Raw genomic sequence first — 27623 nt, 5'->3', positions numbered from 1 at the left:
ACAGTAACTTTGTATTTGTCGTCTGGGATCAGCGGTGATGCTGGACCATCCTTCTGTGTCGCCACTCCTCCATGTGGGAGGTCGACCCGCTGCTCTCACCTTCAGCACCTGGACCCTCAGATCAGGTCCTGACCCTCAGATCAGGTCCTGACCCTCAGATCAGGTCCTGACCCTCAGATCAGGTCCTGACCCTCAGATCAGGTCCAGACCCCAACTTTTAAAGCAACAGCTCACGGTCATTCAAAGACATGAATATTCCATTTTAAATCAAATTCCAATTGGAAGCAACGTTATATTTCAAGGTTAATCGGAATTATTTGATCATTTATCTCATTTATTTACAGTATCATGACAGTTATAATGACTCATTGTGTGAGTGTGTCATGAATAGATCGTTCATGGATCAATCAATGGTTTTGATGACTTTTCGTTGCTGAGTTCTTAGTCAGACACAAGCTCCATCTGCTGGTGTGATTAAGAATGACTTTCTGGTTCATCTACTGTCTGTTTTTCTATATTTACGTCATCATCTGTCAGCGAATTAAAACTAAAGTTAATAATGATTTAGTCAATAATAATAATAATAATAATAATAATAATAATAATTCAGTTGTAACCGTACAATGTAATATAAACATCCAAGTGACTAACAGAGGTAACCAAATAAAAAGATTGAAACTTTAATAGTAAAAAAGAAATGTTTAAATGTATTGATTACTCGATTACTTAAAAATTAAAAATGTCGCATGTGACTCGGTTCCGCCAATCAGCGGCGTTGTAGCCAGGAAACATCGCGGTGAAATTCATGTGCGTCTTTTTATTTATTTATGTGTGTTATAATGGAGGACAGGGTTCCATGCAATCGTTCAGTTGAGGCTTCGTTCACTTTTATAAAATATATATTTTAAATGTCGTTCGCTTTTGCAGCTACTCAAGTCGGAAGTGCCCGGACCGGAATTGTACGTCACACCGTTTTATAAAAGGTGATCAAACACCCATTACTACAGTGTTGTTCAAGTGTCTTACAGTTTCAATGTTTGTTTATTAATTTTGCAAAGCCTGCTCTGACTTACTTTTAATCTTATATATATTGTATATATTGTATATTATACGTGTGTAGGAACCACATGTATTGTATGTGGGACCCGGACCGATTAGGAGGTGGCGCTCGGATGTTGTTAATGTTACGTCTGACTGAGAAGTTGTAATTCTTAAAATATATTTTCTTATTGTGGTCCAGCCTCTGGAATACTTTAGTTTCAAAGCATAAATAATACAATAAAGAGATTATAATTGTTTAATTAATTTTTGTCATTGTGGTCATTTTCCATCAATCCTCCTGAGACTGGGATGAAACTTCTTCAAAATGATGATTAGATAAAAGTTATTATAGCCTGTCTCGTTTTAAATTCGTTTTTTTATTTGCTGAAGCAGCCAGAGTAAATAAAATATATTAATCACCTCGTGTATTGTGTATATAGCATAATAAACTACTCATCAGAATTATTTGTTTGTTATTTTCTCTCAAGATTTAAAGGTTTGACACGTCAGAGGAAAAGAGACGCACTAGTCATGTTTATTAAAGAATAGTCAGATCTTTGTGTTGGTCCACAGATGAGCTGCTGATCAGAACGACAGAACATCTTCTCCTCCTCGTGTTGAGGGCAGATCATCTCCTGGAGCTGCTTGGACGGCTGGACCAGCTTGTGTCTCCTGAAGGCCGGAGCTTGTAGATGAGTCTGGAGGTGAAGGTCACAGTAGGAGACCAGACACACCAGACAGGACTTGAGGGCTTTCATCTTCCTCCCAGTGCAGACGTCACAGGCCACATCTTCAGGTCCAGCAGAGCAGAGGTCCTCAGCTGCTCCAGTCTTCTTCAGCTCCTCCACTAACTCTGCTAACACAGTGTTCTTCTGGAGGACAGGTCTCTCGCTGAAGCTCCGTCTGCACTGAGGACACTCGTTGACTTTCTTGTCCTGCCAGTGACCTTCAACACAGGTCTTACAGTAGTTGTGTCCACAGGGAAGAGAGACTGGATCCTTCAGTAGATCCAGACAGATGGAACAAGATCTCAGATCAACTCTAGTCTCCATGTCTCTGCGACTGAAACACTCCTTCACAGGTGAACACTTTTATAGTCTCAGTCACATGAAACACATCAAACCTGCTCATTATATTTTATGACTTTGTTGATGAAACTCACAGTTCAAAGTTCTGCTACAATTTGCTGACTTTTTTGAAATGAAACATGAAACATTTGTTTATTTTAAGATATTTTCATGACCTGTTCCCAACTCACTGACCTCCTCTGCACTTCCTGTTCTCAGATTAAGTAGTTTGTATTATTATTACTATTATCGTCCTCGAGGTGGCGCTCTCTGGTCCACGTTATTCTATACGCTGTCTGAGCTAAGAGGCGACACTAATGTTCCGTGACTCTGTTGGTCGTCCCTTTAACTTTAACTTAATTATTGACACATTGACCCACGTACTTGTAAAGTCAGATCTTTGTCAACTATAACTTTTTTTTTGCATTAATTAAACTATATTGTGCTTGATTAACAGTGACATTAATACACTGTACTAAATTGACAATAAATCAATATTTATACTCTAAAAATACATGAAACTTTGTTTATGGATACTTCAAAACCTGCTGTACATGAAAGTAAAGTCACATCTTTGTCAACTATTAAGGTTTTTTTAGAAGAATTAAAATAGATTGTGCTTGAATAACAGTGACAATAATACACTGTACTAAATTGACAATAAACCAATATTTCTACAGTAAAAATACATGAAACTTTGTTTATTAATACTTCAAAACCTGCTGAACATGAAAGTAAAGTCAGATCTTTGTCAACTATTACTTCTTTTTTTTGCATTAATTAAACTATATTGTGCTTGATTAACAGTGACATTAATACACTGTACTAAATTGACAATAAATCAATATTTATACTCTAAAAATACATGAAACTTTGTTTATGGATACTTCAAAACCTGCTGTACATGAAAGTAAAGTCACATCTTTGTCAACTATTAAGGTTTTTTTAGAAGAATTAAAATAGATTGTGCTTGAATAACAGTGACAATAATACACTGTACTAAATTGACAATAAACCAATATTTCTACAGTAAAAATACATGAAACTTTGTTTATTAATACTTCAAAACCTGCTGAACATGAAAGTAAAGTCAGATCTTTGTCAACTATTACTTCTTTTTTTTGCATTAATTAAACTATATTGTGCTTGATTAACAGTGACATTAATACACTGTACTAAATTGACAATAAATCAATATTTATACTCTAAAAATACATGAAACTTTGTTTATGGATACTTCAAAACCTGCTGTACATGAAAGTAAAGTCACATCTTTGTCAACTATTAAGGTTTTTTTAGAAGAATTAAAATAGATTGTGCTTGAATAACAGTGACAATAATACACTGTACTAAATTGACAATAAACCAATATTTCTACAGTAAAAATACATGAAACTTTGTTTATTAATACTTCAAAACCTGCTGAACATGAAAGTAAAGTCAGATCTTTGTCAAATATTAAGGTTTATTTTTTAAAAATAATACAATACATTGTGACAAACAGCTTTCTAAGCAAAAATAACGTCATAAGTTAGTACTTAAATTATTGAAACAACCGTAATTTAATAATTTTGCAAGAAAACAAAAGAATAAACGGGAATTTATAACAGATCAGCAGAAAATAAATATTAAATGTTATATATTTCCACCGCTTTTCTTCCAACAGTGTCACACACGTCTGCAGACTCTGGTCTCATCACGCAAATGTCGCTTCAAATCTAAAACAGAAGTGTCTCTGGAATCTATTCAGAGAAAAGATACTTTAATGTCAAGATATCAGAGTATTTTTGAGACTCTATCAGTAATAGTGACGTAGATCCTCCCGCGCGTGACTTCTCTCTCACTACCGTAACACCTTCACAAAAGCGCAAGTGTGTTAAAGTTACGGCTGGATCGCGGCTCACTTGACCGCAGTGAAATGACTGACTGAAAAAGTCTCTGCTTTTTATGTTTAGTGCGTTTGTAATTTAAAGTGTGTTGCTCTTCTCACAAATTAAAAAAAAACGACCCATTTAAAAATTGTGTTTATTCATTTTGGATGTAAAAGCAAAAAAAAAAAATACTTCTATTCTGACTTTCTTTTCTTTTTTTTAATGAAAATTAAATAACAACTCGTCTTTCAACCCCTGCTCCTAAAGTGAGCAAAAGTTACCACAACAACTTAAAAACTATGAATAAAACAGAGAGCTCAACAGAGATCTTAAACGATAAGATGCGCATCGAAGAAGCGCACCAACCAGACCGCAAGGAATCATGGGTACAAGTCGAGGGGGCATCTCCCGTTTGGAGCACCTCTGGTGGAGTAAATAGGTCGAACACCGCTGACACTCGTGAGTGATTTGGACAGCATGTCAATCATCGAGCCTGGACGGTCCGTCTGTCCGACACGACGCTAGTTCACGGGGAGCTTTCAGAGCCGACATCTAGGCTGTGTTTGGGATGTGCAGTCCGGTTAGCTAGCCGCGCCTAGCTAGCCTGACGCGGGTCACATGAAGTGAGTCTTCCAGGGACAGGATCGAGCTCAGGATGGCGGAGAGGGATCACTCTCCCCCGGGGAGCCTGTCGCTGCACTCGTCCCCGGACTGTCACCAGGGACGAGGTTCCTCGGATGGAAACGGACACCTGGACAGTCCGGACGAGACCCTGTCGCCCACCTCCGTGATCTACTTCAAGGAGGCTCTTCACTCGGCTAACGTCAAGTTCAGGGACCCGGGCTCGCTTTCTCCTCCGCGACGCTATGACTTCCACATCGAGAGGGTCGAGTCCAGGCGCAAGAGTGAGTCCCGAACACACGACATTAACCTCAAATAAAGTCAACAATGTCAACGTTTATGTTCCTCTATGTTCGGGTAAATGTTGCTAGCTTGTTACTGCTAGCGCTTATTTATTTACTGTCAAGTGACAACGGAAATAAAAAGTTGCTTTATTTATTGTTGAATTTAGGTTTCTTATTTTTTTTCCCTCACAAATATTCTTAAAAACTCTTAATACACACAGGTAATTTGATTATTATTATTGATTTTCAAATACAATTTAAAAAAAGTAAATAAGAATTGTTGGTGAGGTTAAGCTAAAGTCAACTGTTAGCTTAAAAGTAGCAATAGCATTTTGTTTACACTCGTTATTGTTTACATTACTTTTTTTGTCAACTTTTTGGATCATTGTCATATTCATTTAACATTTGTACTTATTTTAAACCAGTATCTCTTTGGTCATTTTCCAGTTTAGAATGACATATCCATTGGTATAGTTGGTAAAGTCATTCTGAATTTATTAAACGGTAAACAAACAATTTACAAATCACCACAAACCATTGCTTTTATCTGTCGTTGATCTATAAATATTTGCAAAACGATAGTGTAATTACTTATTATGACTCTATATTTGTATTAGTATATTTAAACTATAAATACGTATTTAAAAAAAATTACAAACCCTTCCACTTGTTTTATTAGAGTATAAATATTAATTTTGGATGAACTTTGAATGGAGTATTCCATTTATTTCCAGCATGTTTTATTAACTTGATATAAGGCCACATGCTGTGCTTGACACGCCATTAAACTACTTAAAAATTAACCTAAAAAAGGTGGTTAAATAAACGCACGTTGTCCTCAAGCGCTGTTGATAAATACATGCATACTTTAGGACGATTGTTACAGGGTGCAAAGGTTTTTAGATTGGTAAGAAATTTGGCATCTGTGTTTATGGACTGACTTTCCTTCAACACAGAAATAGAAAAGAATGAGATTATGTTGTTGTTAAATGTTTATGAAATATAGTCATTTGTGGTACTGTAATTGTGTCGTTTATCCTGTAAGACTTTTATTTTCCTCTGATGCTTATTAGTATTTATAACCTCACTTCCTTAAATGCTTCTTGGTGAGTAAACAGTCTTATATGAGGAAGTGTTAAAATAGAACCCGTTTCTGATCCTGTAAGTGTTGTGTCTTGTCGTCTTGACTGAATGTATTCAGCACAAATGGTGTGATATTCAATTATCACATGATCATTTTCATGCATAACATTTCATACCTTTTTAGCTTCTGCGATTTAAATTAATTCATCGTTATAAAAGGTGTCGTTATTTTTTGTTAAGCTCCGCGTTCTGCTTGAAAGTCATCTTGTCGCTATATATCTTTACGCCTGCTGCAAAAGTGTATTGGCCAGTACCCCTGATCAGAAAAGCTATCAATCAATAAGGGAGGCTTCAAGAAATGGTTGATAAGGTCATGATGCAGTGTTTCTTCAGTTCCAATTCCCACTAGATGGCGCTCTTTCAATATGACAACACTGTGTCATGATACCTTTATTGATTGAGCATTAATGACATTTAAAAAGAATAGATGTATACTTGTCATTTGACTAAGTTAATATCTATATCCACACATCTTAAATATATATTTAATTTTAGTTATTACTTAAAATAAATCTGCAATGAATACGTTGAAGAAACACAATGTCTGTCGCTGCACAGCTTGTCACAAGTAAACGATGCATTCAATGACGTCGTAGGATTTATTTTCAGAACTAAACACAAATAACTGTGTAGTTGAATAGTGATCACTTCAATGAACACATTAAGACACAGAAAACACATGGGCTTTCTAAAAATGGTAAGTATTTGTGTTTAAAAACATACTGTTATTAAATTGAAAATTGAAGTTACCGTTGTGGATTCGGTTTGTCATCTGTTGTTTTTCATTTTTTAAGTGTTTTTATTTAATTTAACACTTTGAGTTGTGTATAGTTTATGTATCTTTACTATAAAGGTTGTTCTGCTTATCATACAGAGTTGTTTAGTCTTATTGTTATTTACAATGCTACAAAAAATATCAACGTGTCACTAGAAATATCCTGATTATGCAAATGAATCATTTTATTTCTCATTCTAATAGTTAAACTATTTAATCATTTTTAATCATGATGTTTGGAAAAAAAAGTTCTGATCTTTGTAAGGATATAATATTTTGGAGGATGATAATAGAGAAAAACTGTGTTTATGTTCCGTGAACTAGTCTCTAAATCCATTTAGTGAAGTCACACGACCGACGGCATTGTCAGGAGAAAAGAGTTATCGTTCATTGACCGAGGGATTTGTTTTTTCGGATCGGGAGATGCCGACTCGAATAAAAACGTCTTCATTATAACACGAATGGCAACAATGGCTCTCAGGATGTTCATCATTACTCTTTCTTCCGGCTCAATGATTGGATTGTCAAACAGTCACAAGGTCGTTTGAGAGCAACATGGTGAATGCTTGGTAATGATTGAATACTCCTGGGACCCCCCTCCCCTCCTTCCTCTCCACACACCCCTCCATCTATATATTTTTTTATACGCATGCACCATCTGCTCACGTGACCATGTATATCCAGCACTGCTGTCGGCCATCTTGGTCGACACCCACCCAGTGCATTCACCGCAGAGGCTGCAGCCCAATCACAGCGAGCCGGTGCTGAGGCGACCGGAGGAGGGTAGAGATTCTCAGCTCGTCTCGCATTTTAAAGCAGCACAAAAGGGACGAGGAGAGGCTGAAGAGCCGGGAGAATAGAAGGAGTTTCCCTCGCGCGGCTGCAGCATCTCTGGCCTCGTCATCCTCCTTCATATTTTCTGGAAGCCTTCGGTCAGAACATCGTCTGCTGTTTTTGTTTTTTTTAAACTCGCCGAGTCATCATGTCTGACCTGACGCCCCAGAGCGAGACCCCCACTCCCACCACAGACAAGATCACGCAGGCCGCCCGGGAGACCATCTATCTTTGTAACTTCCGCGTGTCCGTGGACGGCGAGTGGCTGTGTCTCCGCGAGCTCAACGACATCTCCCTCACCCCGGACCCGGAGCCGGCCCATGAAGGTAGATCTCAGTGTCCGGCACAGTGGCATCTCTGTGTGTGGACCCCCGCCCCCCTCCTCCTGAACCCCCCCGCCCCCCCTGCTGTGTTTGAATTAGCCTCAGTGATGATGCTGTGTAAGAGTGTTTGTTTGTTGCACCCATGGATGACGTACGTGTGAGTAAATAAACAAGGGATGGGCGAGGAAGGCAAACAGGAAGTGCAGGCCGGTAAACGCATCCTCATGGCAGTCGATACGACGCGAATCCAGCAGACGTTCCTAAGATAAATCCCGTTTGGTCTTTGTATGATGTCACTCTCTTTTTTGTAGATGCCTTCTGTTGTTTGTCTTCCTCTTCTCTTGCCACGCCTTCTGCCAAATCAGGAGGAGATTGTTGTCCCGAGTGCTATTTACAGAAACGTCTCGATTGTTTTGAATGTTGAAAACGGTGATTTATCATTTCTGTGTGATCAAGTTTTTATTGGCAAGAGTCTGGTGATATTGTATGTATCACGATACGATATATCGTGATACTGTTACAAGTAACAACTTGTTACTGAGTAACAAGGATAGATAGATAGATGGATCGATCGAACTTTATTGATCTTTATTGAAATTGTTTTTCCAATTAGACACAGCAATAGAGACGATTATTCATGAAAAGAAAAAGAAAGAACAAGATGACACGATGTAAGTCTAACGCTAAAGAACATAGAAAATAAATAAATAACAAACACAAAGATACAAAGAGTATCATCTTTTCGTTCCTGCCCCCAAACTCAGAATGAAACAATCTAATAGCCCAAGAAATGAATGAGTCCTTGAGTCTATTAGTGTTGCATCATGGGAGGAGCATTCGTGCTGCATCTGCTTCTCTGTTCACTGATGACAGTGTTGAGAGGATGATGTCATCATCCATGATGGACAGTAGTTTGTCGAGTGATCTCCTCTCTTGTCACCAGTGAGTCCAGCTTCAACCACAGAGCTTCTGATCAACCTGTTGACCTCCTCCTGGACACATTCCAACCCCAACACACCACAGTATAGAGCAGGATACTGGCCACCACAGACTGGTAGAACATGCAGAGGATCTTCCTGCAGATGTTAAATGATCGGAGCCTCCTCAGAAAGTACAGTCTACTCTGAACTTTCTTATACACATGGTCTGTGTTGCAGGACCAGTTTACTGTCCAGACACACACCGAGGTACTTATAGTTGTCAACTATCTCCACCTCGTCGCCTCTCTTTGAAGTGTTCAGCTGCAAGTGGTTTCTCTCAGTCCAGTCCACAAAGTCATGTATCAGACTTCTGTACTTGTCCTCGCTGTTGTCCCTGATGCATCCAACAATGGCAGTGTCGTCCGAAACTTCTGGACGAGACTCAGCTCTGAGTTGTAGCAGAAGTGTAGATGGTGAAGAGGAGAGGGGCCAGTACTGTCCCCTGAGGTGCTCCTGTACTGCACACCACAGTGTCGGACATGATGTCCTTCAGCCTGAAATACTGTGGTCGATCAGTGAGATAGTCCGAAATCCAGGAGACCAGACCAGGGTCCACATGCATCTGTGTCAGTTTGTCCTGCAGCAGAGTGGGCTGGATTGTGTAAAAGGCTCTAAAAAAAAAGGTCCAGGAACAGGATCCTCAATGAGCCACTTCCTTTATCCAGGTGGGAGTAGGTCCAATGCAGGAAGTGAAGAATCTTCTACACCAACTGCTGGCCGGTAGGCAAACTGTAGGAGGGTCTTGCGCGTGCTGGACTTTTTGCCTGAGATGTTTGAGGACCAGCCGCTCCATTGTCTTCATCAGCCTTGAAGTCAGTGCCACTGGTCTGTAATCGTTCAGCTCCCTTGGCCGGATCTTTTTTCGGGACTGGAACGATACAGGAAGTCTTCCACAGAGTTGGTACTTTCCCCAGCCGTAGACTGAGGTTGAAGATATGCTGGAGCGGCTCAGCTAGTTCAGCAGGTCTTTAGCAGTCGAGCAGGACTCCTCCGAAGTACATCATGTACCTGGAGTGAGGTGAAGCTGGGAAGTGGTTGTGTGGAGCTGATGGGGGCACAAGAAGGTGGGGCAGGTTCTAAAGCTGCACCGTTTGCCTCCTCCACCGTGTCCACTGCTGTCAGAGAGGCCTTGGTCTTGTGTCCAGTGATGGTATTAACATCATCCCAGACTCTCTTATTTGTTCCTCACTCAGCTTCTCCACAAACCTCCTCCTGTATGTGTCCCTCCCTCAAGCTTCAGCTCCTGCTGTGCTGACCTCATTGCGTCCCTGTCTCTGCTCCTGAAAGCACCTTCTTCCTGTTAAGGACATCCTTGACTTCCTTTGTTACCCACGGTTTATTATTAGGGTAACAGCGGACAGTCTTAGCAGGGGCGACAACATCTAAGCAGAAATTTAAATAATCTGTTAGACAGTGTGTCTGACCCTCGATATCCTCACCATGAGACTTCAGCAGTACATCCCAGTCTGTGGTTTCCAGAGTCTCAGTAGCAAGATTGATTTATTGTCTGGTGAGAATAAGAAGTGCAGGAAATTAAGATTCTCAGGACCAGAACTTATTCGACCCATCTGCTGTCCTGCATCCTAAACCCTTCAATGATTTATTATTTCAATTTCATTTATTATTTATCCTGATTTAATCATTTCATTCAATATGGCTACTTATTGTACAAGCACCTGTTTGAATTTTATTATTTATTTACATTATTCAGTTCACTTATTTTGTTATTTTATTTGTTCTTTACAATTTCTACCCAAAACACCACATGCGCCCAAAAAAAATCAATAAAAGTATTATGAAGTGTTATTTTTGTAAAAAAAAAAAAAATGAAAATATCGACCCCACTTTTATTCAAAAGGACTGTGAATGTTGGCCGTTTATCTATTAATATTGTCCTATAGATACTGACGACCAATATTGTTGTTGATTCCATCTGTCTTTTTTCCTTCATACGTGACTGTCTGGAACCATATCTGTGTTTTAACATAGATGGATGGAAGGATGGATGGATGGATGATAAATGAATGGATGCATGGAATGATGGATACATGGATGGATGGATGGATGAATAGATAGACTTTATTGATCTCTCTGGAGGAACATGTAACTAATTGAGCTCTCTAGCTGTGGTGGAGAAATCAAGCTCCTTCACAAGTACAAATGACAACCAAAAAAAGTAATGATAATTTAAAAAAATCACAAAACAAAGATGAAAAGTACAAGCACAAAGCAGCAACTGCAAAATAAATAAAAACATGGTTTTCATGATGTTTTTGTCATCCTGTTTTTCCTTCTTTAACCGGAGGAGACAACCTTATGGTTTCACGTCGAGGGTGTCGATATATTATATTTAGTCAAAGTCATCTGAACAGCTCAAGACATTTTTAAAAATATATCCACAAAGGACAGACCTCTGATCCTTTTTAAAAATCTCTCCTCTTCTTCACTTCCTGCCTCACTTCATTATTTTTCTCTCCAGATCCAAAAGATCCCATCACGATCGAGCGGCTCAACTTGATGAACATGGCCAAACTGAGCATCAAAGGCCTGATCGAGTCGGCGCTGAACCTGGGTCGGACCCTGGACTCGGACTACGCTCCCCTGCAGCAGTTCTTCGTGGTGATGGAGCACTGCCTGAAGCACGGCCTGAAAAGTACAAGGATTCAACTTCAAAGTGTTGATCCTCAACAGTCGTTGATGATCTTTGATTTCTCGTCAGCCAAGAAGACCTTCCTGGGTCAGAACAAGTCCTTCTGGGGGGCCTTGGAGCTGGTGGAGAAGCTGACCCCTGAAGCGGGAGAGATCACGGCGAGTGTCAAAGACCTGCCGGGTCTGAAGTGAGTCCGATGATCCGTGCAGTTGTTCTGATGTGGTTCCTGATGTGATGTCCTGCCGTCAGAACTCCTCTAGGAAGAGGACGAGCCTGGCTACGACTGGCTCTCATGCAGAAGAAGCTCTCGGACTACATGAAGACCATCATCAACAGAAAAGACCTGCTCAGGTCTGTTATCCTCACTTTTCACCTCCTTCTTTTGCACTTTTTCATCAACACAAGGTCCTGTAATACTTGAACCATGGAGAAATATAATATACATAATATAGCATTTAAGTAAGTAAGTAAAGGTTATTTGTAAAGATCTTTCTAGACCAGGGTCACAAAGCGCTTGAACAATCAAAAACAATACACAGTTAAAATGATATACTTTAAAAGAAAAAGCTAAAAAAAAGTGTCTTGAGATGTTTCTTGAAGGAGTCAGTAGATCATCAAACACAGATGTTTCTTGAAGGAGTCAGTAGATCATCAAACACAGATGTTTCTTGAAGGAGTCAGTAGATCATCAAACACAGATGTTTCTTGAAGGAGTCAGTAGATCATCAAACACAGATGTTTCTTGAAGGAGTCAGTAGATCATCAAACACAGATGTTTCTTGAAGGAGTCAGTAGATCATCAAACACAGATGTTTCATGAAGGAGTCAGTAGATCATCAAACACAGATGTTTCTTGAAGGATTCAGTAGATCATCAAACACAGATGTTTCTTGAAGGAGTCAGTAGATCATCAAACACAGATGTTTCTTGAAGGAGTCAGTAGATCATCAAACACAGATTTTTCTTGAAGGAGTCAGTAGATCATCAAACACAGATGTTTCTTGAAGGAGTCAGTAGATCATCAAACACAGATGTTTCTTGAAGGAGTCAGTAGATCATCAAACACAGATGTTTCTTGAAGGAGTCAGTAGATCATCAAACACAGATGTTTCTTGAAGGAGTCAGTAGATCATCAAACACAGATGTTTCTTGAAGGAGTCAGTAGATCATCAAACACAGTTGTTTCTTGAAGGAGTCAGTAGATCATCAAACACAGATGTTTCTTGAAGGAGTCAGTAGATCATCAAACACAGATGTTTCTTGAAGGAGTCAGTAGATCATCAAACACAGATGTTTCATGGAGTCAGTAGATCATCAAACACAGATGTTTCTTGAAGGAGTCAGTAGATCATCAAACACAGATGTTTCTTGAAGGAGTCAGTAGATCATCAAACACAGATGTTTCTTGAAGGAGTCAGTAGATCATCAAACACAGATGTTTCTTGAAGGAGTCAGTAGATCATCAAACACAGATGTTTCTTGAAGGAGTCAGTAGATCATCAAACACAGATGTTTCATGAAGGAGTCAGTAGATCATCAAACACAGATGTTTCTTGAAGGAGTCAGTAGATCATCAAACACACAGATGTTTCTTGAAGGAGTCAGTAGATCATCAAACACAGATGTTTCTTGAAGGAGTCAGTAGATCATCAAACACAGAGATGTTTCTTGAAGGATTCAGTAGATCATCAAACACAGATGTTTCTTGAAGGAGTCAGTAGATCATCAAACACAGATGTTTCTTGAAGGAGTCAGTAGATCATCAAACACAGATGTTTCTTGAAGGAGTCAGTAGATCATCAAACACAGAGATGTTTCTTGAAGGAGTCAGTAGATCATCAAACACAGAGATGTTTCTTGAAGGAGTCAGTAGATCATCAAACACAGAGATGTTTCTTGAAGGAGTCAGTAGATCATCAAACACAGAGATGGTTCCAAAGCTTAGGAGCAACAGCCTGGAAGGATTTCTCACCTCTGGTCCGGAAGTTCAGAAACCGTCAGTAGATTCTGATCCACAGACCTCAGAGCCCGAGCTGGGTTGTAAGTCTGGATCAGATCACTGATGGAAGGTCTGACCATGAATAGATCTGAAAGTAAGAACCAGAATTTTAAAATGATCCTCAAAGAAACTGGCAGCCAGTGAAGAGTTTTAAGGATCGGAGAAATGTGAGTTCTTCTACTAGAGCGGCTCAGAATTCTCGCTGCAGAGTTTTGTATGAACTGCAGGCGAGACACATCCTTCTTGTTAAGACATGAAAACAAACTGTTACAATAGTCCAGACGAGAAGAAACAAACGCATGGATTACAAGCTCCAGATCATGTTGTGACAACATTTTCCTAAGTTAAGACATTTTTCTCAGTTGAAGGAAACAGTTTCTGGTCAGTTTTCTGCAGTGTTGAACAAGAGTCATGTCTTTATCAAGTATAATACCCAGGTTTCTCAGGCTCAGTTTGACAGACTGACCTAAGTCACCCAAGTACTGACTCAACCCTGGAACCTTATCATCAGGAGCAATACGCAGAGTTTGAGTTTTGTCCACATTTAGCTGTAAAGGGCTTTTACTCAGTCATTATTTGATTTCTAGCAAACAATTGATTAAGCTGTTCAGCCTCTGGGGCTCAGTTGGATCAAAAGAGCAGTAGAGCTGGATGTCATCAGCAAAAATGTGATAAGAAACATCTGGAAATCTCTGAATGATTTTACCGAGGGGAATCAAGTACAGCAAAAACAATAAAGGACCCAGAACAGAACCTTGACACAACAACAGATCTGCCGATTCAGACCTCATTTGATTGACAGATACCCTAAAACTGCGCCCAGAAAGGTATGATCAGAACCATTCTAACACAGACCCAGACAGTCCCACTTCACCCCTCAGTCTTCTCAGCAGGATCTGGTGATCAACTGTGTCAAAGGCTGAGGACAGATCCAAGAGAACCAGAACAGTGGATTTACCAGAGTCAGCCGACATCATGATGTCACTGGACACTTTCAGTAAAGCTGTCTCCGTAGAGTTATGTTTACGGAAGCCAGACTGAAACTCCTCATAGATGTTGCTCTATTCCAGGAACAAAGACAGCTGCTCAGACACCACCTTCTCCAAGATCTTGGATAAGAAAGGGAGCTTAGAAATAGGCCTGAAATTACTGAGGTCAGTCGGGTTTAAGCCTGGCTTTTTGAGCAGAGGCTCCACAATGGCATGTTTAAATGCATTGGGAAAAACCCCTGTGGAAAGGGAGAGGTTCACCATATTGGTAACCCAGGGGCCATTACATCAAATACTTTGATAAAAAGCCTACAAGGAAGGACGTCATCTGAGCAAGACAATTTTCCGAAGGAGACCTCCTGAGGGGTCAATAAAGTTTTTACCTTACCTTAAGAGGAGGGTTTCATCTTGTTCACTAGTGCCGAAATATCACTGACGATACAGCAGTGAAGGAAGACCAAGAGGAGGAGAGGGGCTCGGAGACAGTAGGGGTTCCAAACAAAGGGGGACAGATTTTATCTTTGATCAATTTAATTTTGTCAATGAAAAATCTCAACAATGCATTGCTGTCAGCTTCACAGAGCGGCTCAGAATTCTGGCTGCAGAGTTTTGTATGAACTGCAGGCGAGACACATCCTTCTTGTCTAGACACAAAACAAACTGTTACTGTAGTGTAAACGACACAAACGCATGGATTACAAGATCGTGTTGTATTGAACAAACTATACAATATGAAATCAATTATATTTGAGAAATGTAAAATAATCATATAGAATCTGAAAATATAAAACTAATAAATGTTAAAAATATATATATAGAAATATAACAAAATAATTAATTAAAATAAAAAAAAATCTAAAAATGTACATGATAAATATTCTTTAAAAACTAAAATAATAAATGCAGTTGAGAAATATAAAATAATAATTATCAAAATAATAATAAAAAATATAGAGAAATGTATTTTAAATTAAAAAATATATTTGTTGAAAAATATATTTCTGTTTAAATAATAAATAAATATAAAATAATTATAACAAATGTTCGAGCTATAAATATATTCATATAATAAAAAGTATATTACAATATAAAAACACATAGTAGTATGTACAAGAAAGTCCACAGTAGATAATTTTGGCTGCTCAAGGTCACGACTTTTTCACTTTTTTAAGTTTCTTTAGTGTGTATCAACTATTGTTGTGACTCTTTGTGTTGCAGTGAGTTCTACGAGCCTAACGCTCTGATGATGGAGGAGGAGGGAGCCGTGATCGCAGGACTCCTGGTGGGACTGAACGTTATCGACGCCAATCTGTGCATGAAAGGTGAAGACCTGGACTCACAGGTACCTGCTCTGCAGTGATGGGAGCTTCATCACATCTGACTCGTCATCGCTGGGTTTCACCTCAGAGTCGCTTCTCTCTGCAGGTCGGTGTGATCGACTTCTCCATGTACCTGAAAGACGGAGGTCACACCAGCAAGAGTGCAGAAGGGTGAGTTCTTCATGCTCACCTCTGATCTGGCTGTCAATCAAACCATGTCCGAGTGTCTTTGAGGAAACGTGTCTGAGTAACAACCAGATGAATCAAAGACAAAATGAATGAATGATAGATAAAAGACAAAATGAATAAATGATAGATAAAAGATAAAATGAATAAATGATAAATAAAAGATAAAATGGATAAATGATAAATAAAAGACAAAATGAATAAATGATAAATAAAAGATAAAATTAATAAATGATAAATAAAAGATAAAATTAATAAATGATAAATAAAAGATAAAATGAATGAATGATAAATAAAAGACAAAATGAATAAATGATGCATAAAAGACAAAATGAATAAATGATAAATAAAAGATAAAATGGATAAATGATAAATAAAAGACAAAATTAATAAATGATAAATAAAAGATAAAATTAATAAATGATAAATAAAAGATAAAATTAATAAATGATAAATAAAAGATAAAATGAATGAATGATAAATAAAAGACAAAATGAATAAATGATACATAAAAGACAAAATGAATAAATGATAGATAAAAGATAAAATGAATAAATGATAAATAAAAGATAAAATGGATAAATGATAAATAAAAGACAAAATTAATAAATGATAAATAAAAGACAAAATTAATAAATGATAAATAAAAGATAAAATTAATAAATTATAAATAAAAGATAAAATGAATGAATGATAAGTAAAAGACAAAATGAATAAATGATAAATAAAAGACAAAATGAATAAATGATGAATAAAAGACAAAATGAATAAATGATACATAAAAGACAAAATTAATAAATGATAGATAAAAGATAAAATTAATAAATGATAAATAAAAGATAAAGTTAATAAATGATAAATAAAAGATAAAATTAATAAATGATAAATAAAAGATAAAATGAATGAATGATAAGTAAAAGAAAAAATGAATAAATGATAAATAAAAGACAAAATGAATGAATGATAAATAAAAGACAAAATGAATAAATGATGAATAAAAGACAAAATGAATAAATGATACATAAAAGACAAAATTAATAAATGATAGATAAAAGATAAAATTAATAAATGATAAATAAAAGATAAAATTAATAAATGATAAATAAAAGACAAAATTAATAAATGATAAATAAAAGATAAAATTAATAAATGATAAATAAAAGATAAAATGAATGAATGATAAGTAAAAGAAAAAATGAATAAATGATAAATAAAAGACAAAATGAATGAATGATAAATAAAAGACAAAATGAATAAATGATAAATAAAAGACAAAATTAATAAATGATAAATAAAAGATAAAATTAATAAATGATAAATAAAAGATAAAATGAATGAATGATAAATAAAAGAAAAAATGAATGAATGATAAATAAAAGACAAAATTAATAAATGATAAATAAAAGATAAAATTAATAAATGATAAATAAAAGATAAAATGAATGAATGATAAGTAAAAGAAAAAATGAATGAATGATAAATAAAAGACAAAATGAATGAATGATAAATAAAAGATAAAATGAATGAATGATACATAAAAGACAAAATGAATGAATGATACATAAAAGACAAAATGAATGAATGATAAATAAAAGAAAAATGTGTATAAAAACATAGTAGCACTGTTCTTCCACAAAAATTAAATCAGAAGTCATTTATTTATTTTTACATTGATATTTATCCACGCATTTATTTATACATTTTGTTATGTATTTATACATTTATTTATTCTTATGTCATTTATCGTTCTTCATATACACAAGACTTTTATCTAAATTTATAAGAGTTATCTGAAGACACATTTTAAATAAAACTACATAAGCGAAGAGAACAATTGGTCCCTGACAATCATCATGACTGACAGTGACTTTTAATGGACAGAAACCTAGAGCAGAACCAGACTGCTTTGTTCTTGATAACAATACTCCATGGATTTTTATTTGACTGTTTATTTTCTCCTTCTTTTCTTTCCTAAAGATGAGTGAAAGTTGGACGACTTCTTAGAGTTTGTTTCTATATTTAAAGGTGGATTTATTTTATTTTATAATTTAATAAAAATTGATTAAAAAATAAATATTAATAGTTTTTTTTTTACATATTTTACAATTTTTCTTTTTTTTTAATTCCATATTTTTTAATGTGTCTTAAAAACTGTTGGTATAATAGTTCCACCAGACGGTACCAAACGAGCCCCGATCTATTGATCGCTCGCTCATCGTTGAATAAACGTATTCGTGAATTTCCTTTCAATATTTTTCACAAGTTGTCAATTTAAAGCAGCCGCGCTCCGTGGTCATAATGTAACGGCTAACGAACACCACGAATGTTTGTTCTCCTCCAGCGACGGACAGATCACAGCCATCCTGGACCAGAAGAACTACGTGGAGGAGCTGAACAGACACTTGAGGTGAGTCGGGTTTCCATCCACGCTGCAGCTCAACACTCACCCGCTTGTGTTGCTCAGCGCTTCGGTCAACAACCTCCAGGCCAAAGTGGACGCTCTGGAGAAGTCCAACACCAAGTTGACGGAAGAGGTGAGCGCTCGCGGTACCTCAGGAACTACGTGGTCACTCCTGTGTCTCCGCAGCTCGCCGTCGCCAACAACCGCATCATCACTCTGCAGGAGGACGTGGAGCGAGTCAAGGAGGAGAGTTCGTATCAGCTGGAGTGCAACAGGAAGGTGCGACCGCGACCACAAATACTAGTTTAGGGGTTCGTGAGAAAAGAAGGTAGAACTTGTCTGTCCTCAGGCGTCCAGGAGTGAGTCGGTTGCAGAAGGACAAACCATGAGTGACGCACGGAAGCAACTGAAGGAGGAAACTCTGCTCAGACTGGTGAGATTTTTCATGTCGAAGTCATTAATCAGAATCAGAATCAGAATCAGAAAACCTTTATTAGTCCCGCGAGGGGAAATTCGGTTTAACAGCAGCAAGAGAAATGAAACACCCAGAATAAAAAAGAGAAATAAAATCTAAATGGAATAAAAGATAATCTGCGCTATATAATATTTACACAATCATATTTACATGTAATGAATAAAGCAATAGATGCATTTAAAGAAGAATTGTTTGATTAAAGTTGAAAATTGTTTGATTACAGTTGAAAATTGTTTGATTATAGTTGATTATAGTTGATTATAGTTGAAAATTGTTTGATTATAGTTGATTATAGTTGATTATAGTTGAAAATTGTTTGATTATAGTTGAAAATTGTTTGATTATAGTTGAAAATTGTTTGATTATAGTTGATTATAGTTGAAAATTGTTTGATTATAGTTGAAAATTGTTTGATTATAGTTGATTATAGTTGAAAAGTGTTTGATTATAGTTGATTATAGTTGAAAATTGTTTGATTATAGTTGATTATAGTTGAAAATTGTTTGATTATAGTTGAAAATTGTTTGATTATAGTTGAAAATTGTTTGATTATAGTTGAAAATTGTTTGATTATAGTTGATTATAGTTGAAAATTGTTTGATTATAGTTGATTATAGTTGAACATTGTTTGATTATAGTTGAACATTGTTTGATTATAGTTGAAAATTGTTTGATTATAGTTGATTATAGTTGAACATTGTTTGATTATAGTTGAAAATTGTTTGATTATAGTTGATTATAGTTGAAAATTGTTTGATTATAGTTGAAAATTGTTTGATTATAGTTGATTATAGTTGAAAATTGTTTGATTATAGTTGAAAATTGTTTGATTATAGTTGATTATAGTTGAAAATTGTTTGATTATAGTTGAAAATTGTTTGATTATAGTTGATTATAGTTGAAAATTGTTTGATTATAGTTGAAAATTGTTTGATTATAGTTGATTATAGTTGAAAATTGTTTGATTATAGTTGATTATAGTTGAAAATTGTTTGATTATAGTTGAAAATTCTTTGATTATAGTTGAAAATTGTTTGATTATAGTTGATTATAGTTGATTATAGTTGAACATTGTTTGATTATAGTTGAAAATTGTTTGATTATAGTTGATTATAGTTGAAAATTGTTTGATTATAGTTGAAAATTGTTTGATTATAGTTGATTATAGTTGAAAATTGTTTGATTATAGTTGAAAATTGTTTGATTATAGTTGATTATAGTTGAAAATTGTTTGATTATAGTTGAAAATTGTTTGATTATAGTTGAAAATTGTTTGATTATAATTGAAAATTGTTTGATTATAGTTGATTATAGTTGAACATTGTTTGATTATAGTTGAACATTGTTTGATTATAGTTGAAAATTGTTTGATTATAGTTGAAAATTGTTTGATTATAGTTGATTATAGTTGATTATAGTTGAACATTGTGTGATTATAGTTGAAAATTGTTTGATTATAGTTGAAAATTGTTTGATTATAGTTGATTATAGTTGAAAATTGTTTGATTATAGTTGAAAATTGTTTGATTATAGTTGATTATAGTTGAAAATTGTTTGATTATAGTTGATTATAGTTGAAAATTGTTTGATTATAGTTGAAAATTGTTTGATTATAGTTGATTATAGTTGATTATAGTTGAAAATTGTTTGATTATAGTTGATTATGGTTGAAAATTGTTTGATTAGAGTTGAAAATTGTTTGATTATAGTTGAAAATTGTTTGATTATAGTTGAAAATTGTTTGATTATAGTTGAAAATTGTTTGATTATAGTTGATTATAGTGGATTATAGTTGAAAATTGTTTGATTATAGTTGAACATTTTGATTATAGTTGATTATAGTTGAAAATTGTTTGATTATAGTTGAAAATTGTTTGATTAAATGTAACTAATGGAGTTTGTCGAGGCATTAAAAATAAGCAAAATAACATTATTTCTGATCTTTTTTTCAACTGAAATCTATGTTTATGTCTAACATGACTTGATGATGCTTCATTATTTTATTTAAAAAATATTACTACATAAATGTACTTGTTTATAGTATATAAAGTTCTGCCAATGATTCCAAATATTTTCTTTCAACAATTGTAAAAACAAAAACATGTTTTTAAAGAATTTGGATGTAATTATTGTCTGGTGTCGAGTGAGTGTGACTTTGAAAGAGTTGATCAAGTTTTCACGCCATAGTTTTGTTTAGTTCCAATCCAACTAAAGCTTTGGTTCAGGACGTAGAGAAGGAGCTGGAGGTGCAGATCGGGATGAAGCAGGAGATGGAGATGTCCATGAAGATGCTGGAGAAGGACGTGTGCGAGAAGCATGACGCGCTGATGGAGCTGCGGCAGCAGATGGAAGATCTTCGCGCCATCAACCAGCAGCTCGGCCACAAGTCACAGGTGAGTCTCTTCAGGTCGACGCCTGGTTCCCACTAAGCTCCGCCTCCTGCCTCCAGACGGCAGAGTCCAGCTCCAAACAGAAGAGCGAGGCCGTCGTCCGCCTGGAGGAGAAGGTCAACCAGATGTCGTCGACGGTGAAGCAGCTGGAGAGCAGGTGAGACCGAAACCATGAAAGTGCTTCTTCTCCTTGGCTCACCTCCGACTCTTGTTTCTGTCTCAACCTCCTCCATTTGTTTGATTCCCTCCTTCATTTTTATCTCCACCATCACGTAGCGACAAACATCTAGTCAAACAGGCCCGAAACATCAACTCCACCGCAGGGAAGCTGCTGCAGCTGCAGCACTAGTCCAATAGACCCCGCCCACATTTTGGACCTGCCCCGCTTTCATACGTTTGACCTCCGCCCGACCCTGAAACTAGTCCTTCTTTTCTCCCGAGACTTGAAGTTGGATTTTAATGGCTGAGACGGAAACGATCCGTTCGTCAGACCCGAAGATAAAAGAGGGAAAAAGTGACAAAACTAATTGATGACTTTGACAAAGTTGTTTGTGAGCTTCACGTGGATGTAACTGTAGTGAACATTAGTAATAAAACCTCCCATCAAAGCAGCTCCTGCTTCTGTCTTGTATGTTTGCTTTGGTTCGCATCCACCCCGACCTTCACTCACCTCCTCCAACAAGGTGCAAGAGAGTCCAGAAGGAGAGAGACTCAGCTCTGGAGGCGACTCGACTCTTCAAGCAGGAGTTCGGAGACAAGATCGAGAGTCTGCAGGCGGAGACGGTGGAGCTGAGGAGGCAGAGGTGACACATGACCACACCACCACACACCACCACACACCACCACACACCACCACACACCACCATACACCACCACACACCACCACACACCACCACACACCACCACACACCACCACACACCACCACACACCACCACCACACACCACCACACACCACCACACACCACCACCACACACCACCACACACCACCACACACCACCACACACCACCACACACCACCACCACACACCACCACACACCACCACACACCACCACAATACACCACCACACACCACAAAACACCACCACACACCACCACAATACACCACCACACACCACAAAACACCACCACACACCACCCCACACCACCATACACCACCACACACCACCACAATACACCACCACACACCACAAAACACCACCACACACCACCCCACACCACCACACACCACCATACACCACCATACACCACCATACACCACCACACACCACAAAACACCACCACACACCACAATACACCACCACACACCACAATACACCACCACACACCACCACAATACACCACCACACACCACCACCACACACCACCACCACACACCACCACCATACTCCACCACCACACACCACCACACACCACCACCACACACCACCACACACCACCACACACCACCACACACCACCACCACACACCACCACACACCACCACACACCACCACCACACACCACCACACACCACCACACACCACCACCACACACCACCACACACCACCACAATACACCACCACACACCACAAAACACCACCACACACCACCACAATACACCACCACACACCACAAAACACCACCACACACCACCCCACACCACCATACACCACCACACACCACCACAATACACCACCACACACCACAAAACACCACCACACACCACCCCACACCACCACACACCACCATACACCACCATACACCACCATACACCACCACACACCACAAAACACCACCACACACCACAATACACCACCACACACCACAATACACCACCACACACCACCACAATACACCACCACACACCACCACCACACACCACCACCACACACCACCACCATACTCCACCACCACACACCACCACACACCACCACCACACACCACCACACACCACCACACACCACCACACACCACCACCACACACCACCACACACCACCACCACACACCACCACACACCACCACACACCACCACCACACACCACCACACACCACCACAATACACCACCACACACCACAAAACACCACCACACACCACCACAATACACCACCACACACCACAAAACACCACCACACACCACCCCACACCACCATACACCACCACACACCACCACAATACACCACCACACACCACAAAACACCACCACACACCACCCCACACCACCACACACCACCCCACACCACCACACACCACCATACACCACCATACACCACCATACACCACCACACACCACAAAACACCACCACACACCACAATACACCACCACACACCACAATACACCACCACACACCACCACCACACACCACCACAATACACCACCACACACCACCACCACACACCACCACCACACACCACCACCATACTCCACCACCATACACCACCACACACCACCACACACCACCACCACACACCACCACACACCACCACACACCACCACACACCACCACACACCACCACACACCACCACCACACACCACCACACACCACCACACACCACCACAATACACCACCACACACCACAAAACACCACCACACACCACCACAATACACCACCACACACCACAAAACACCACCACACACCACCCCACACCACCACACACCACCATACACCACCACACACCACCACAATACACCACCACACACCACAAAACACCACCACACACCACCCCACACCACCACACACCACCATACACCACCATACACCACCATACACCACCACACACCACAAAACACCACCACACACCACAATACACCACCACACACCACAATACACCACCACACACCACCACCACACACCACCACAATACACCACCACACACCACCACCACACACCACCACCACACACCACCACCATACTCCACCACCATACACCACCACACACCACCACACACCACCCCACACCACCACACACCACCATACACCACCATACACCACCACACACCACCACACACCACCACACACCACCACACACCACCACACACCACCACACACCACCACACACCACCACACACCACCACACACCACCACACACCACAATACACCACCACACACCACCACACACCACCACACACCACCACACACCACCACACACCACAATACACCACCACACACCACCACACACCACCACACACCACCACACACCACCACACACCACCATACACCACAATACACCATCACAATACACCACCCCACACCATCACACACCACAATACACCACCACACACCACAATACACCACCATACACCACAATACACCACCACACACCACAGTACACCACCATACACCACAATACACCACCATACACCACAATACACCATCACAATACACCACCCCACACCACCCCACACCACCACACACCACAATACACCACAATACACCACCACACACCACCACACACCACCATACACCACAATACACCATCACAATACACCACCCACACCATCACACACCACAATACACCACCACACACCACAATACACCACCATACACCACAATACACCACCATACACCACAATACACCATCACAATACACCACCCCACACCACCCCACACCACCCCACACCACCACACACCACAATACACCACCACACACCACCACACACCACAATACACCACCACACACCACCACACACCACCACACACCACAATACACCACCACACACCACCATACACCACCACACACCACCACACACCACCATACACCACCACACACCACCACACACCACCACACACCACAATACACCACCACAATACACCACCACACACCACCATACACCACCACACACCACAATACACCACCACACACCACAATACACCACCACACACCACAAAACACCAGCACACACCACCACCACACACCACCACACACCACCACACACCACAATACACCACCACAATACACCACCACACACCACCCCACACCACCACACACCACCATACACCACCGGGTTCTGCTCGAGGTTTCTGCCTGTTTAACGGAGGTTTTTTCAGTGTCTGGATCAGTTCATCTGTTGTTCTGAAGTTTGAAGTGACTCAACTCTGTTACGATCCCACACTCTGAGTGAAGCAAAGCTGTTTTCAGGTTCAGTCTGGAGGTGGAGCTGATGAAACATCGTCAGGGTGACGTGGAGACCAGACTCTCCAGCACTCCGGACGTGGAGCGAAGAGGACCAGAGAATATTCCGGTAGATCCAGGAGTTGCTCGCGGACGCACGACTCTTGATGATGTTGTTCTTCAGTCTGTTCCAGAGTCTCCGCGGCGCTTGAGGCCCAGTTCTGTGGAGAGAACCAGCCTGAGCTCCAGCCTGTGAGTGTGCTCACGTCTCTGAGGAAGTTTGTTCTTCTCACCTGCTCTTCTCACCTGCTCTTCTTGTTCTTCTCACCTGCTCTTCTTGTTCTTCTCACCTGCTCTTCTTGTTCTTCTCACCTGCTCTTCTTGTTCTTCTCACCTGCTCTTCTTGTTCTTCTCACCTGCTCTTCTTGTTCTTCTCACCTGCTCTTCTTGTTCTTCTCACCTGCTCTTCTTGTTCTTCTCACCTGCTCTTCTTGTTCTTCTCACCTGCTCTTCTTGTTCTTCTCACCTGCTCTTCTTGTTCTTCTCACCTGCTCTTCTTGTTTCTCTCACCTGCTCTTCTTGTTCTTCTCGCCTGCTCTTCTTGTTCTTCTCACCTGCTCTTCTTGTTCTTCTCACCTGCTCTTCTTGTTCTTCTCACCTGCTCTTCTTGTTCCTCTCACCTGCTCTTCTTGTTCTTCTCACCTGCTCTTCTTGTTCTTCTCAGCTCGCTGTCGCACCACGAGGAGGAGCAGGTGAGACTTGAACCCTCACAGCCTACGGTTTGATCCTGGTTTTTCATCACGACTTTGATCCTGCAGGACGAGTCGTTCCTCAACATCAGCGAACCCATGATCTGCTCCATGTGTGAGGACGACGACTCTCTGCTCAAGATGAAGGTGAGAAGATGGTGAAAATGTTATGAGGATGAAGATTGAATAAGAACTTAAAGTTATTCAAATGCTTAAAAACCTTCCAAAAACATTGGTTGAGTCAGCGATCGCTGGACTGGTTCGACCAGTTCCATGTGAGCAGAGACGGATCAACTAAAAACTGCCGCTCGTGTGTTTTTCTCCCAGAAACGCTGTAAAAACTGCGGCGGCGTCTTCTGCGAGAGCTGCGTGCATCACGAGCTGCCGCTGCCGTCGTCCATCTTTCCCGAGACCGTCTGCACGAGCTGCTTCTCTGAGCTGCTGCAACAATACAACTCCTCGCCCTCGTGACCTTTGAACCCTCCACACCTTTTACCAAAGTCTCCCAAATAAACCTCTGGTCGAGGGTGTTGACATGTTGGCATCATTTCTCAAAGCTTTTCAACCAAAAACATGGTTTTACATCCAAGTCATTTTTAATGTATTTAACAGAAGACGAACTTAATTAAAACTAATCAAGAGTCATGTGATCGTTGAATCAAGTGAGACAATAAAAGCTTTTATCACGTCGTCGTCCATCTTGGATTTTTCTTTTTCTGGTGGCTGCTGAACCACACATCGGCTTCTCCACTCGGACGTCCGTCTCCTCTGCACTCGATCAGGATCCAGGACAGGACCAGAGGCTGGAAGAACTGAGGGAAGGTGACTGTGAGTCATGTGAGTAGATTCTTCAGGTTCTTCTTCAGGTTCCTCACCTTCACGATGTCGTTTCCGGACACGTGGAAGGGAAGTCCTCTCATGTGGATGAACTGCTGCGACAGAGGTCCTGAAGGAACAAGAGACCAGTTCAACATGGAAGGTTCTAGAAGATTGGATGTCCTCACCGCTACTGGAGCTCCTCTGAGGGAGCTTCTCTTCGGGCGAGGGCTTCAAGGACTCCCTTCTTTCCCACTGGGATACACCTTGATGTATCTTAAGAAGCAGGAACGTTAATCTTCCGTCAGACACACAAGGCTTCATCTCCACCTGCTGCCGATGTAGCTTTTGTCCCTCTTCAGTGCTTCGTCGGCTTCTTCCTGCGTGGAGAACTGGACGAAACCTGTCCCAGAACAACGACCCTTATTGTTCAGGACCAGAAAGATGCCGTCCTGGTTTATCTGCAGACCTGGAGGACATGTTTGGTCAGTGGATGAAGAGTTATGAAACCTATTGAATCCTCACGAAGCCTCACGACTTTAGGAGACTTTATCCACTCATGTAATATTGAGTAATATAATGAGAAGAAGAAGATTTTTAGAAGAACACAAGAGAG

At 39.6% G+C, this 27623-nt stretch overlaps 1 protein-coding gene across 3 annotated transcripts; it reads left to right on the top strand.

The window, feature by feature from the left end:
• The first annotated feature begins 4401 nt into the window (after positions 1–4401).
• On the top strand, positions 4402–26880 carry rufy3 (RUN and FYVE domain containing 3). Of its 3 annotated transcripts, none has more exons than XM_087812784.1 (18): positions 4402–4884; positions 11419–11592; positions 11659–11776; positions 11839–11940; positions 15796–15919; positions 16003–16067; positions 18424–18489; positions 18547–18616; positions 18670–18762; positions 18833–18916; positions 21184–21351; positions 21408–21505; positions 22032–22151; positions 25470–25572; positions 25627–25694; positions 26167–26194; positions 26261–26338; positions 26519–26880. In XM_087812784.1, exons 1-18 carry the CDS (start codon positions 4635–4637, stop codon positions 26660–26662), a joined length of 1953 nt encoding a protein of 650 aa, XP_087668910.1. In that variant the 5' UTR covers positions 4402–4634; the 3' UTR covers positions 26663–26880. The 3 variants fall into 3 exon arrangements, with proteins under 3 accessions (XP_087668910.1, XP_087668901.1, XP_087668918.1); XM_087812792.1 differs by lacking the exon at positions 4402–4884 and adding an exon at positions 7520–7962; XM_087812775.1 differs by having other exon boundaries at positions 25470–25694.
• Positions 26881–27623: the final 743 nt, after the last annotated feature.

Source organism: Callionymus lyra, chromosome 1 (genome assembly GCF_982586985.1).
Source record: "Callionymus lyra chromosome 1, fCalLyr1.hap1.1, whole genome shotgun sequence".
NCBI lineage: Eukaryota > Metazoa > Chordata > Actinopteri > Syngnathiformes > Callionymidae > Callionymus > Callionymus lyra.
This window is presented reverse-complemented; position numbering and strand designations above follow the sequence as displayed.